Source organism: Ips typographus, linkage group LG1 (assembly GCF_016097725.1).
Source record: "Ips typographus isolate SLU linkage group LG1, UJ_Ityp_2.0, whole genome shotgun sequence".
NCBI classification, from domain to species: domain Eukaryota; kingdom Metazoa; phylum Arthropoda; class Insecta; order Coleoptera; family Curculionidae; genus Ips; species Ips typographus.
In genome coordinates, this window is record NC_138422.1 from 537,978 (window position 1) to 553,017 (window position 15,040).

The 15,040-nt window shown below is 33.0% G+C and overlaps 2 protein-coding genes and 1 long non-coding RNA gene across 4 annotated transcripts in view; 2 read left to right on the forward strand and 1 right to left on the reverse strand.

Annotated features, from left to right (window-relative positions):
* The window catches only part of LOC145740137 (uncharacterized), a 14,743-nt gene extending 6,187 nt beyond the window's left edge, over window positions 1–8,556 (reverse strand). The window contains exons 1-2 of the long non-coding RNA XR_014181347.1: window positions 7,746–8,556; window positions 620–4,789 (exon numbers count right to left, since the gene is read on the reverse strand). This is a non-coding gene — a long non-coding RNA (uncharacterized LOC145740137). The remainder of the gene's footprint in view (window positions 1–619; window positions 4,790–7,745) is intronic.
* Cluap1 (clusterin associated protein 1) overlaps window positions 1–15,040 on the forward strand; it is a 126,125-nt gene that overhangs the window by 59,397 nt on the left and 51,688 nt on the right. The window lies entirely within an intron of this gene.
* The window catches only part of mwh (multiple wing hairs), a 48,966-nt gene continuing 34,724 nt past the window's right edge, over window positions 799–15,040 (forward strand). Inside the window, exons 1-2 of one of the 2 annotated variants that reach the window (XM_081994649.1) lie at window positions 799–937; window positions 5,321–5,590. In XM_081994649.1, coding sequence (XP_081850775.1) covers window positions 5,331–5,590 — 260 coding nt within the window. In that variant the 5' untranslated portion in view covers window positions 799–937; window positions 5,321–5,330. Of the gene's footprint in view, window positions 938–5,320; window positions 5,591–12,604; window positions 12,836–15,040 lie in introns of those variants that run through there. The other variant, XM_081994734.1, reaches the window with a different exon arrangement.

Below are 15,040 nucleotides of genomic sequence, written 5' to 3' on the forward strand. Positions count from 1 at the left end.
TTGGTGTGAGGAAAACAAGAAATCAGAATTACAGACCAACAAACAAGTACTGGTTGGATAGCCTTAATAGTGCATTAATTGCAGTTGGTAGCCGATGCCTTAGACCGAGTTTGACCAAGAAGAATGCGCAAAAAAGGTCGTTAGGACTATTAAAAGTACCAAATAAGAACAACAACTGTATACGCAAGCTGATGATTGACTACTGCACCAGGTCAGACTAAACGGGCAAACTCCTAACCCAGAATAGCAGCGTGACGTAATTAGATTGACCATTCCCTACACAAGAAGAATCTGGGTAATTGTAACGTGCACCGTTCGAAGGCAATTCAAGAATTCCTGGTTTGGGTACTTTCTAAGGTAAAGACGGGTTTTAGCTAAATTTATACGGTTCGGTTGAAAAAACTCGATGATGAATGGGTTGAAATATGATTGCGTCACGACATTTTCCTGTTCTTTACGCAACGATAATGGCAAACGCGTTCCTGATGAGGCCAAAAACAATGGTTCACCTTATCGCCGGTTAGTGCGACCATTAACCACGTCAAAGTAGAAATAATGGGGCAATAACGTGTCAGATGCAACCTGCGGCAGTACTGAGACAAAACAGTGCGTTCCTTACGTAATCCTGCTTCTGTCGAGTGCAATTTGGTAAATCTAACTTCTCATACGCCTTCTCGTCGAATACTTTCTCTATCTGCGGTAGTACCAAGCTGCGTGTATCTGCCTTAAGGAAGATCACCTCATAGACTAGTCGCTTTGGTTGTGTTGGTGCGGTCGATGTAATCTAATGGATGGGGTTCTCTCTAAAGCCGGTCAGGTACTGGTGGTACCTTGTCGCGATCGGTAGCACGGCGCTTCGTTAGATCCGTTGAAACCGGCTGTTTTGGTTTTAGTGTAAGGGTGGTGAATAAGTGCAATACAAGTATGATTTTGACAGGTAAATGGTTGGAATTTTCCAAATAAATTCTTAAGAAGATAACTGGTAATCATGACAATATTAAATGTCTGTTCTTATTAAGTTATATGATTAACACAATGATGACAACTAAAATTATTTTGTTTACTCAAATAAACAAAATGTTGCAGACTTGAAGACATAGTTTAAAAATAAATCAAATTTTTGTTTGACCTTAATGAAATTAGGCTAAAAAAAAAACGTTTTGAAACAACTGATTAAATGAAATAGCACTTAATAAAAATAAACTTACAGTAGAAAGTTGGATCCTGTATTAAATTAGAATAAAATTGTTGTACAGATGAATACTACACAAAAATAGCTATTTATGTAACCAGTTAAGAAAAGATCGACTTTGTGTAACGAATGAATGTTTGTAGGGCGAGCGCAGCGAGGTCCTACAATTTGAATGAGTTACACAATAAGACATTTTCGAAACGTGTTGCATACATAATTTTTTCAAATTTTGACCAAAAAGCGGTAAAAACCGTCTTTTAAAGTGATTTAACACAAATATTCACTTTCATAGCACCTTGTATAAACAGTGACAACGACATGTTATGATGGATGTCGCCCATATGTTTCTACGGAAATGCATAAAAACAGGGAGTGATGAAATGAACTTTTCATAACTAGTTACATAAAGTAAAACGTTTTGTCACTCTAATCAGTTTTGAAAAGTGTCACTTTATATGCCAAAATTAGAAAAACATTTTTAAGTGAATTAAACTGTCAAATGCCTCTACACCATTTACACATGTAGTTTAGAAAGCGTCAGTTGAATTTTAGAAACCATAAGATGGATTTAAAAAATATCACTTGTATTTCAGAAAAGGTACTTTCAATTTTAGAATAATAACTTTGATTTTCGAAGTTGCAATTTGTATTTCAGATTAGTCACTTGTATTATAGAAAAGAACAGTTGGATTTTAGACATGGTCATTTGTAATTTGGAAAATTAAAGTTGAGCAAAAAAAGTAAATAAGTAAAAAAAGTAAATAGTTTAACGAATATTTTTAATAACATTGTGGTTTAAGCAGTCCAATGAAAAATCGATTTATCTCGAAAACCGTTTATTTTATCGAAATAAAGGAAGAGTACAATTTTTCGATAAAAATGTCAAGAGTATCCATTAATGGCGTTTGCAGCTGAAAATAATGACAGCTGTCAAAGTTTAAGCAAATTGTGTCTTAGGTCCAGTTAGTTCCTGCCTTTCGAAGAAGAGGAGATACTTGGTTTTCATGTCAAATAGAAGGTCTCTTTCGATAAAAAATTAAACCCAATAATGATTACAATATACAAAGTGTTTCAAAAGTTACGGCCAAAAACGTTAACTGGAAGACAGTTAAAAAAAAATTATATGAACAAATCGTATTATTTTGACCTCCCCTGCATGCCCCCTAGAGTTTGTCATATAGTTATGGGACACCCTGTATATTTTATATAAATTAATACTCCCGATGGGCGGGTTTTTTTCCTTAAAGTGATATTATAAAAAAACAATAAACTAATAACCACATAGAAACACAAAAAAATCTGAAATTGAAATAACGCATTCTAAAATACAAGTAACTTTTTCTGAAAACTTACGTTTTCTAAAACCAAATTTACGATAATGAAAAACAAGTTATAGATTCTGAAATCCAACTTATATTTTTAAAATCCAAGTGATATTTTCTAAACTACATGTGTAAATGGTGTAGAACCATTAAAATAAAGTGCAGAACTCTCTAAATAATATTGTACACCTTCTATAAATTGTCAGAGGCCTCTACAAGTGTCTTAAACCTTCCAAGAATTGTTTTAAATTGTCAAAAGCTTCTAAATCCAATAAGACAGTGCCAGAGGTCTTTAAATGCTACTTACAACCTTCTAAAAAGCCAGTTTCTACAAATGTTCTAAACCTTGTATAAGAATTGTTTTAAATTGTTAGATGCCCATAAATACTGCTGAAAACCTTTTAAAAAGTTTGCCAGAGGCCTATTCAAGTGTTGTGAGGGTCCACCAACATAGTCATTTTCGATTAATCGATATTGATGTCACTTAAATATAGGTACTCTATAAAGCACCAACGTAACACACTACTATGACCCATTCATCCAGGCTATATAACTAAAAAAGAAGACCATTCTAGTATAGTAATAAACTGTTGCTAACCACAGAATTACACGTTTCTAGCTCCAAGCCATCACATTTCATAATATCTCTTCTGCTGCGTAAATTCGATACCTTTCTCACCTATTATTTTTGCTTTCTGGTAGCGTAGATCGGGGCATTGATCGTACGTAACTAGAAACCCATAAGAAAATTACGGTATTCATTGTAATGAAGGATCGTATTGTATATTTTCCTAATAAAATTATAAAACTTCTACGTGACTCAAAGTAATTAATTAGTAATATTACAGTGTATAGTGTGAATCGAACAGTGATCAAGTAGACAATCTTTGAGATAAAACTCTTCTATGGTCAGTTTTACGTGATTTGTATATTTAAAGAAAATAAGGTTAATAAACAACAATTATGCGCACGGAAAGGCGTTAATTTGTTTGAAACCCACTAATCCGTTTATATAAAAAGCCAATTTACATATCGAAATATTTTCTATTATTGTTTCCTGCCTTGTATAAATGGTACATAAAATTCCTAGTTTTGCTTGATAAAGAAGAAAATTATGCACAGTTTTGCTGGTTTTGGTGTTTTTATGTAATCCATTTGGTTTGCCTAATCTTAATGCAAGTGGGACTGTACATTTAAATTGCAATTATCATAATCTAGTTCGGAAATGGCGCGAACTTAGAAAGCATGAATTATTTACCTAAATTAGAATTTTTCAATTTTTTGTTCATAAGTGAAAGTTGAACTGCAAACAACGTGACAAATTTGTGAAAAATTATTAAGTTACAATTTAGAGTGGTTTTATTGCAATTTTACTCAAATATATTAAATCAGTGTCCCACTCAAAAAATATGCTTGAAAAGATTAATAACCTTAAAGTAAACCCAGTGACTGCAAAAAAAGCAAAAAAAACGCAGGATTGCTAGGACAGAAGTAATATTTTATGTATGAGACCGGTAATTGAACGCATACGCGTAGGAAACTTAACAGCCACTCCACAAGTTCCACTTATGTCGCCTTATTGTCTTGTTATGTACCTATTTACTTGTAATAAATTTACATACTTGGGGAACAAAACTAACCTACATTGTACTAGAATTGTTTGGATTGAGGTCGTTAGGAAAATAGGAAAGTAGTTTAAACTATTAGGTACTACATCTTGTTTTTTTTAAGGTAAAACAGTTGTTATTGGAAGATTTTTTTGTTATGTATTGGGTATTAGTGACCATTTACTGGGTGTCCAAATATGAAGAAGAAAAATAGGCAAGAATACCAAGAATGTACCATAAAAAGTATTGGGAACCTAAGGGATAGCTGCTTATGGAGAAATACAATCAAGATTTTAACATTACCATTAACCCATGTACTGGTATTGCTTTCAATTTGGGCTTAATGGAAGCAGTAACAACAAAAACTGGAAAAAAAATGCACTATTTTATTTTTAAGTTATGAAGATAATGTTGCATGCAGTGAAGATGATCCTGATGGTCTACAAAAAAAAGTATTTTTCTTGTTATCCTTTGACTTTTGGAGGAGGAGAAGGTTGCTTGGTCACTTTTTTAAGATGCCATAATAACACTCTCTTGTGGAAAAGTACTCCCTCCCACACTCAAAGGAGTGCACTTCTGTTGTAATGCTTAATGTTGGTTTTCTGAGGAAGGAATCGTTGGAGTGAATAACGTGAAGTTTTATAACCGGTGTATCAAGTCGCAATAACCTGGGGAACAAAAAAAAAACAAAAATGTAAATTGATTAAACCAAATAAAATACGTTACATTCAACTAGACTAACTTTTTTAAAATTTTTATGTTTTAACAAAACTCATACAGAAAATTTGTGCTAATCAAGTATTGTAATCAACTTGAAAGATGTCCAGTTCTGGTAGATTTCCTATCCATTAACAAAAGCTTCTGTAGCACACTTAATCCGAGATGATTATAACTTAATTTGGAACGTTTAACAGTAAAAAGACGCGTTCCGACCTTTCATCGTACATTTCAATTCGTGGGTTTACGACCGCACACTGTTTTTCATCTGAAATCCATTTTTAACTGGCCTATTGGAGCCCGTTACTCAATTTATAAATTTTTACTACCTCTTAATTGAAACATAATTAGGTACAAGTGAGTGGTAGCTGAAGCTCGCATTCTTAAGAATTTACAGGTCCGTTAATATGGGTAATTTCTTATTTATTTATGTCAAAATGTAGTAGTATATTTCTTTCTGACAAATACACTATGTGTTTCAGCCATGTAATCATGGGAACGGGAACAAGTTCCACAAAATCCTTTGAGATAGAGCATGGAGGCGGCAAAGAGAAAAACAGCAAGGTGCTGGTGTTCCTACACCGAACCTGGGCAGTCATCCTCACCTCCAAAACGAGAACCCTCACCAGATTAAAAAAGAGGAACCAGGACAAAGACACTTGCAGCGACTACACTTCGCAGTACTCGCAGTATTCGTTTTGCAGTTGTTCTCAGTGTCAAAAGGACGATGGCTTCAGTTCTGCCGGTTTCAGGTAAAGTAGTCAGTTGTTCTGAATATATTAATTAATTATTAACATAACTTTGTGGGTCGGTTATGACGTTGAAGATGTTGGTTGACCACACTGACCCAGTAGCCACTACTGCTTTATTATTTGTGGGACAAATTAAAAATTTAAATCGAATCGCGAAGCCGTAACACTGATAACGTAACAGTATATTAAGGATGATTTAATTAGAATTAACAAATATTTTCTATAAGAAAAACTTGATAACACACTCACCTTCGCTCTATTAATTTCCTAACAAGATTGAATGGAAGAGGAGTATAAGGGCAAATCATGCGTGGCGCTAATATGAGAGTAATTAGAACAAACGTGATGTTCTTCAATCAGATTTGAAAAGATGCTATTTTTTTTTGGTTCAGGATAGTTATTATAAGAAATATTTAAAACATTTTTCCTGTCCATCTTGCAGAAGATGAAATTTCCTACAACTTTCATTATTTACACTTTTTTGTAGCTCCTCAAATAACGGAGCTACTCTCAGTCAAAATGTGTGTACTCTGTCACTTCTTCCTTTATTAACTGCTTAAAGAGGCCTTTGAGAGCAAAAATACATTAAAACAATCCTGTAGAGAATCAAATTTCCTACAACTTTCATTATTTACACCACTTACGTATCAGTATGAATATTCGCACCGCCACGTAGTAAAACGGTGTGAAGGTTCGTTAAATATTCATAGCACGTTACTAACAATAATCGGCCAATTTTCTTCTAATTATTATCGGAAAAAGCGCATTAACGAGCGTTTAATCCGGTTTAATTACCGGCGGAATTCGAGAGAAAGCTTTGATTTTGCATCCCAGTCAATATGGAAGTAAATTTTAATTATAAACACATTTATAATGTCAAATGTTTGACAATCGTGGATTTCTGCTACTCACATTTTATTTTACGTAATCTTGAGTTATACTCGAGCTTAATTGATTTTGTAGTTTTGAAGATTGTTAGGTATTTTATCTACTCAACGACAATTAATAGTGAAGATATAATTTTGTATAATATAAGTGAAGACACAACACAAATGTCAAATTAGGTCTGCTAAACAAATAGAACAAGGATTAGTGAACAGCATTTGCGTAATTCGCAGTACTGTCTATAGTTTGTGATTGGTCAAAAAAAGTAGCAAAAACTATATACAGTAGTGGAAAATCCAAAACCGACCGTAGGAAAACCGTGTAACGGACAGAGACACATATATGATGGCATGCTTGTGACAAAGACAGAACACCTCCAAATTTTAAGTAGGCCATAATTTTGTATCAGTGTTGTCAAACTGACTGTATTATAATTATTTAGTTAACTTTGTTATTAGAACATTCCTAAATACTCCATTTACTTTTACAACATAATTAGTTCGGTTTCTGTGTAATTTGTTTTAAAACTTAAGAATAATAATAATTGTTTTTCGTTTACTGATCGAACTCACGAACTGCTATTGCATTGCAACCCCTCCCTATTGTGGCATACTTCAACTGTCAAATAAGATTACAATCATACTTGTTTAGTCCTACTAAACGTTAAAAAAAAACAATAACAGAGCAGTAACAGTGATAATCATAATAATAAACAAGTATTATACCTTAATATTGTAAAATTTTAGCAAAACAACAAAAAGAATTGACCCTTTTTACGCCATAATAATGTCAAACCTCAAAGAGCTCACATCACATCCACATTGAGAGATCCTGAGATGTAGTTAAACTCATAGAAAACATTATACATCTAGATTTACATGTCAATAGAACTGTTTGAAGTCTCGTTTTGACAGATTGGACATAGCTATTACGATAATTTATCCGCGAGAGGGCGTTTTGCATGGCACACTAGATATGTTTTGCTAAGCTGGTAATATTTGGTGTGCTTTCACATTAAACAACCGAAACTCTACAAAAGTTGTAAAATGTTTGATTGTTTTTCTATTTGCTAATATCAGGTTTTGATAAAAAGGTGTGTACTATAGTAAATAATTAGTAAGTCGGACTATAATGGTGAACCTGCTTTTACCAATGCAAATACAATTATACTATAGATAACACTACAACATGCTATTTGTGATGCTATTTTATACTGTATACCCAGCTAATAAGTTATTTATCAACAAAAAAGTAATTCAACAATACTCACTTGATAAATATTTTCATGGAGATAGTTTAAAAACTAGATAATTTCCAACAAGGTTTTCATAAGCTTTAAATAAGTCGGGGTTTCTTTCGGGATTAGGAAACTTAAACCTACTAGACGTTGCTCTTGGTTCATAATCTGACACTCTTATATCACTCACAAAACTCACCAACAACACAAATATGCAACTTTACTATACTTTTTAGTACTTTAGTCACTTTAGTGAACGATATTCAAATTTTAAATTCAAAATAGATGTCATAGTGACAACAACAATGACAACTAGTAATTAGTCGTTTTCTTTCGGATCTAAACGCGATATGATCTAAAAATCACGTGGCCTGCGTATAATTTTGTAATCATGAGGTCATGTGATTTTTAGAAAAAAATAAAGTGACCCCCTCCGGCGGCGGATTCTACGAAATAGCTTTTAATCAAATGTCAAATTTTGTGTCTTCATGGCCTCCTATTTAAAATGGAGATCTAGATTTATAATGTTTTCTATCACCGCCTTCTTTACAAGAAAGCCTAGAATGTGACTTTTAATGGCGGCGTTATCGGATTTTTTTTTGTACACAAACCTATGGAGATGCAGTAGAAAATATATATTTTTTTTTTTCGTGTAGTTGATTAGAAGTTGTGAGTGAAAAATCAAAGAACGCTTCATTCCTGATCCAGATATGTATAGATATGGCTTTTTATATCCAATAAAGTCCAGCCAAAGCCAGTTTGGTTAGAACCCTTTGTCTTGGAAAGTAGGAACAAACTAATGTAAAAACTGCTCAATCAAAGAAAATTTGGAAATTCTTGAATCTAGGTAAGCAAAACTGGTAAATGGGTTTTATATTATTACCAAGACCTTTCTTTTAAAATGTAAATGTGCCAATAGAACTTCTAAAAGCTGTCTGTTTCTTCAGAGTAAACCTTTGTTGCTCTCAAAATGCAGGCGGCCTCAAAATGTAACTCACATAAGTCACATACCAATGTATGTAAGAGGCAATAAGTTTACTGAATGAGAAAGCATATTGTACTTACCACTGAGTATTGTGTTGGAGTAAAATCATTCCACTTCAAAGCTTTCAACCACTGTTGGGTTCGAGCAGGGTCTTTTGGAAAGTAAAAGACTGACACTTTTGGGTCTTTTACCAAATTGCTTTTAGAAATTTGGCAAACAACCAGTGGACGGCATATTGTAGAGGCAATAAAATTTAAGTTAAAAAACCAACCACAAATTACAGAACAATGAAGGAACAATAACAATAGTGATAACACAATAAAATGAACACAAACTACACTTTCACTAGAACAATAAACATATAAACAACAATATATAATAGTAAACAAAAATTACTTTGGCAAGTAATCCCAAGTCTTGACTTTAAACCTTAAAAATTAATTTAATCATCCAAAAACTCAATTTCCACAATACAAACAAATGCAAACTGTCAATCCCATATTTCGGCCATATTGGAATTTTTGGCATGCACCTTCTTGGCTTTCTTGTACAGAGGGCGGTGTTTCTATCGAATAATCTATAATAAAAGTTTTCATTGTTTGACTTTGCTTGGATTTGACATATTTTGCTATTTTTAAAGTCGTTTTCTAATTTAGTTATTTTGAATTACGGTTTAATTGGGTACATTGTTAGAACGCTTTTTGTATAGTTATCGTTATTACTATTTTTTCATTCCGTACAAAACATTAAATTTGCATTAGGTTTCAATGTAATCAGTACTACTACTATTTGAAGTAGTGCTGCCACCTCTTCATTCTCTAACAAACCATAGCAAGTTGCAGTGAAAGTTTCTGTGATATCTATCGAGACCAGAGAATTTAAGCACTAATCAGCAAAATGAGCGTTCAGTACAAGTTGAAGAATAGAATAGTGTACAACAAGGGAGGATATGATGTTGACATACTATACTTGACATGAAACATTAGTTTTTATTTTTGTTTTGGTTGATTCTCCTAACAAAACTTTAAAGTTGTAGAGCATGTTTTTAACTATCAGTCCAGGATTAGTATCCTTTACGGAAAAACATCTGAAAATACTCATAATGTGCAATGTTGCCGTTGACAAATAACAGATGTGATTGTGTGTGTTTGTCAAGTAAAGTGTTGTAGCCATTTCTTTCTCTAATTTAGTGATTTTTTAGAATTGCATTGCTATACATACCTCCATTTCCATCGTCGTTCTTTAAGCCAAGCTTAAGTCGTTGTGTGGTTTAGAGTTCAGACTGTGACAATACAGGTAAAAATAATCACAGTCTGAATAACGAAAAATTAAATGACGGTTAAAGAATAAGCTGTTTTTAGCATAAAAAAATCATTAAAATCAAGGGTCAGGAATTTCAAGTAATAAAGTGAAACAGTGATAAAGATGTGCATTTGGTTCTTTTTAGAACGTCAGCGCCATCTGTGATTGGCGAATGGTACGAGAGACTAGTAGGAGAACTGCGGTAGTAATACGTAACCAAAGATTCTCAACGTTTTAATCTGTGAAAGGCAGATGGCTCTGGTATTGCAAAATAAACCAAGGCACTGATTGTAGTGCTTAGTTTAGCGACATCTGGCGAAAATGGGAAGAAAAAAGTCGCCGCATAGAAATCAGGAACCAGCTCATCCACCATCGTATGGAGATACTTTGTTTTTTTTTGCAATTTAAAACATTTTTCTCTCATCTCTCTTTTGTTTAAAATTGAAATAGAATATGGTCGAAAACTTAATTTCAATCATCATACACAAAAATTAATTTTATACATATAGAGGGCGAGTATTGATTACTGTGGTTATAATAACAAACATTGCTTTTTAATCAAATTTTAAGTGTTGATTCTGTAAGCTTAACTTATTTCTGAGTTTTTTTTGTCGAATTTTGTGCTATAAATTTAAACTTCTAGTGTTTTCACAAAGCAACGTATTTGATACCAAAATTCAATTAACACCTAAAATAAAACTATATCAAAGTATAGAGAAAATAACGTAACTTTTCCCATTTTTGTTATCACGTTATTTTTCCTTATTACATAGAATTTATTTGCACAACACACTTTCACGGCTACCGTTCATGTCTTAAATTACAAACATGGAAAACATTCGACATGCTGAAATTATGCTAATGGCATTTTGCTGCTACTGGACTTGTCATTTATGCGCTGTATTTATTGCCGCTTCGTAATCACCCATTAAAACTGTTTCTAAAGCTTGGGAATGCCATCGAAATGTTTTTGTTTGTGTGAGTAATAATGGATAAACGATACTGATTTGTGATATTTTACAGTTTCATCGAATGATAATCAAAAGACGGAGTAAACGTATCTGTGAGATAATTTCCTACCTAGTGGACATCAAACACCGCTTCTAAATAAAATCCTTGAACCTGGTGTGTTTCCTCAACCGCGGTGGTCAGTAAACTATTTGAACAATTACCCGCTAATTACAGATTAATTATTGAAGTTGTAAGGGAAAATCAACTGAAAGTTGCACGGCAACTAGCCGGATATGGGATACGCGAGTCGCTTCAAAGGACCGCGTTATTATAACAATGTCCTGTTTCGTTTACCAAGAAAATTGTCCACTTCCATGAAGATCTGCAAGATTCAGTTAATATCGTAATTGCAGAACACACAAATCACTTTTCCCTTTCATTGTATACTTACTAAAAACCAGTAGGAAGGAAAACAACCCGCATAAAAGTAGTTCTATTTAAAAGAGCGCAGGAATGCAAGATGGTATTTTCATTTCCTGCATATTTGCTTATTCACTCGATTGAAGAAATTCATTAGGCAAACAAAGATATTACGCAAACGCTCAATTTTGTTTTACCTAGAAACGTCTTTATGTGTGTTTGATACGCACTTAATGCAGATAGTTAGATTTTGACAGGTGAATCGTCCATTTTGGACATATTTAAATCTATCACAATGGAGACTGTGTGCACAATGTATTTGCTTAAAAGCACTATTCTAGTTGTAAATCATATTGAATTATTGTTTATAGGTCCATGTGTAGAAATTGGACAGTCGTGACGTGTATCTGTTTATTTTAATCTAATTTCAATCTGTTATACTAACTTGGAAGATGTCCAATACCTATGAAGCTATAAAACTACAAAAAAATTAGTGTTGAGGAAAACATTTTTAAAAATGTCGGGATTTCCGGTTTTTACTATTTAATCACATGAAATTTTTCAATGGGCCTATTCCACATATCATAAATTTTTGTTTTAATGACTGGAATCGAAAGAATAGGATCAAAAAACAAATTTTTCATATTCTTAAAGAAAAAATTATGGTCGTAAATGTTCCTACATTAGTTTGAATTTGTCCATTAAGTTTAAAAGATCTGTTTTGGCGCCCATGTGACGTACGTAATTCTGGGCGATTTTATTGGCTGTTGCACGCCATCTGTTTCACTTCTTGTCGCTGATTGGTTGATAGTGTAGTACGTCACCGGCGGCGGGCGTTTTAAACATGAGATTAATGTAGTTTTTATCATCATTTTTTTTCTATTTAGACTTAATATTTTTGAAAACAAAAAAATACGGGTATAATATTTTCAATCCGTCTTTGTAGTTATGAAATAAAAAAAAATTGTGGGCCCATTAAGAAATTCCTATGTCACTATTATACAAAAAGAGTTGACAGAAAGAACCTTAATCTAATCAACATTTTCAAAATTCCACTATTTTAACATTCTTATCAACGAATCAGTCATAACGATCTCCCGCTTTTTAGGATTTTCCGAATTGTTGAATAATCAATCGAATCACAATCAGTGAATCTGGTATGATTTGTTTTGGTAACGCAAAACAAGGTACTGCCGGCTTTAAATGCGATTTAAAAGTCCACCGTCCGTTTTAGTTTGTAAGCAGAACCGGCGCAACCGAGACCGAATTCTTCGTTTCTTCCAAAGTCTACGGTTTCTTCCGTCAGTTGTTAAAAGTTAGTTGCTTCTGCATCTTCTTCGCGTGAGCTAAGGCGTACGCACCGCTACGTTTCGTTACGCGATGCGCACTAATTCTGTGTTGTTACTGGATGTGGTTTTTGGTCGCACCAAATTTTCGGAAGTATGATTTTGAATTTGGAAAAAAGGTAGGTTTTTCTTTAGTTTTTTAATTAGTAAGCTAGTTATACGTACGGGCAATTTGCGTAACTAAACAAATATTGAAAGTGGCAGAAGTGGATATTATAACATCACTAAAAATTTAATTAAAACGCATCGAGATGGTACCGCTTCCTGATCCGTGAGCAATTTAGTACCGTACGTGGATTATGCTGTTTCTGCAGCAGACAGTGACAGACATTCTTTAAGGCCGTAAAATCAGTTTACTGTTACGTTTAGTCAAACATTCTGGAAAACTCAACTTTTAATCTACTGCAATTCTATAATCCCGGTAAGCTTGTATGTCTAATCAACCTGTTAATGGGATCGCACTTGTTAAGCCTATCTGGATTTTTTAACTACTTTACATCCTTCTTAGAACACTTAAGAAGTGTGCGACTTTTTCGATCAAGTCAAGTTCCCACAGAAGTAGTATATTATTAATTGAAGATTCAAATTCAACCTAAACCAATAACATTCTTAAAGACCACCCGTTTTGTCATTTTTGGTTTCAGTTTCCGAAGTAGTTTCCTGGACAAGAAAAGAAATTTTTAGAAGGATGGTCTTTCATTGATGATTCACTGTCCCATTACGTCAGAGTTAATGAGAACAATCGAAGATAGAAAGTTAATAACGTAATTTATGACAATTTTAATATTTTAGTAAATAATTTTTTGCATTCGGACATTAATTAAAAATCAGGCAAAATTTTTGTATTGTGCATTTTCGATGGTTTTACGGGGTACAGAGAAAACGGTAATAGATAGAAAAAAAAGTAGCATACGTGTTCTGATCTCTTTTTCTGAGCTGAGATGACTGGTGAAAAGTGGGCGGCGCAAACTTCTTTTATTTCAAAGATACGGGGGGTTTTTGAAAATTGGTAATTTTTGAACCTCTTCTGTATTTCAGTTGCTCTTAAAGTTATCAAAAAAGGAAGAACGGTTCCCGGTAGAAGTTTTCATGTAGAATCCAATGGTGTAGTCAGTTTTTTTCTATTCCGTTTAGTTTCTGACATATGACAGTAAGTTACATTTTTTTAAATGACTTCAAAAAACTGTTTATAAACGACATGTAACATGTTAATATGAACATAGCCAAATTTTGTTTCGACTGTGGGTATTTGTATACATATTATTTAGTACTTTTTTGTTAAGGAAACGCTTTTTTTCTAATTACCAAGATTAACGTTTACAAAATTATATGTTTTAATACACCGTTGAAAAAGTAAAAATCAACAGAATTTAATGAACTAAAAATATATAGGGTGTTCCATTTAAAAAAATATAACTTACTGTCATATGTCAGAAATTAAACGTAATAGAAAAAAACTGACTACGCCATTGGATTCTACGTCAAAACTTCTACTGGAAACCGTTTTTCCTTTTTTGATAACTTTAATAGCAAATGAAATACAGAGAGGTTCCAAAATGACCAATTTTCAAAAGCTCCCCGTATCTTTGAAACAAAAGAAGTTTGCGCCGCCCACTTTTCGCCAGTCATCTCTGCTCAGAAAAAGAGATCAGAACACGTAAGCTACTTGTTTTCTATCTATTACCGTTTTCTCTGTACCCCGTAAAACCATCGAAAATGCAGCACCCTGTACATAATACGTAATTTTCATTTTGAGACCTTTTTTTAGGTTTTTTCATTTCAATCTTTTCTCTCTTTTTCAATCAAAAGTTCAGACACTTAGTTTTGCATTAATATTATTTATTTTTATTTTTTCATACATTTGACTGATTTTCTCATGATTTTCTTTTTTCCATAAAAATACTCTTAGCTGCTGGTAATAATTTTGTATTGGTCTATGAAAATTTATTATATTTTCATAGTTAGGTTCATCTTAAAAATTAGGTTAGGTTAGTTATAGTTACATTTCCCATATGACTTTAAGCAATATTAATAATGCTCTGGCAATGTGAACAATGTTTCTTATTTAATTTATCATTTTATTTTATTCCTTTGGGCAGTTTTTAAACTGCCTGGGCATTATGAAAAATGCTACCTAACCTAACCTAACCTAACCGACCCTACTTTCCCTGCAGTTTTTGAAATTTCCATGCTTCCAGCGGAATTTGGGACATCAAAAATTAGACAATTTTAAAAACTGCGTGAACATACTGGGGACAGTTTTAAAATTTTATTCAAATTTTTAAGTATTTATTATTGAGTTTTGCAAACAGTTTTGTATGACT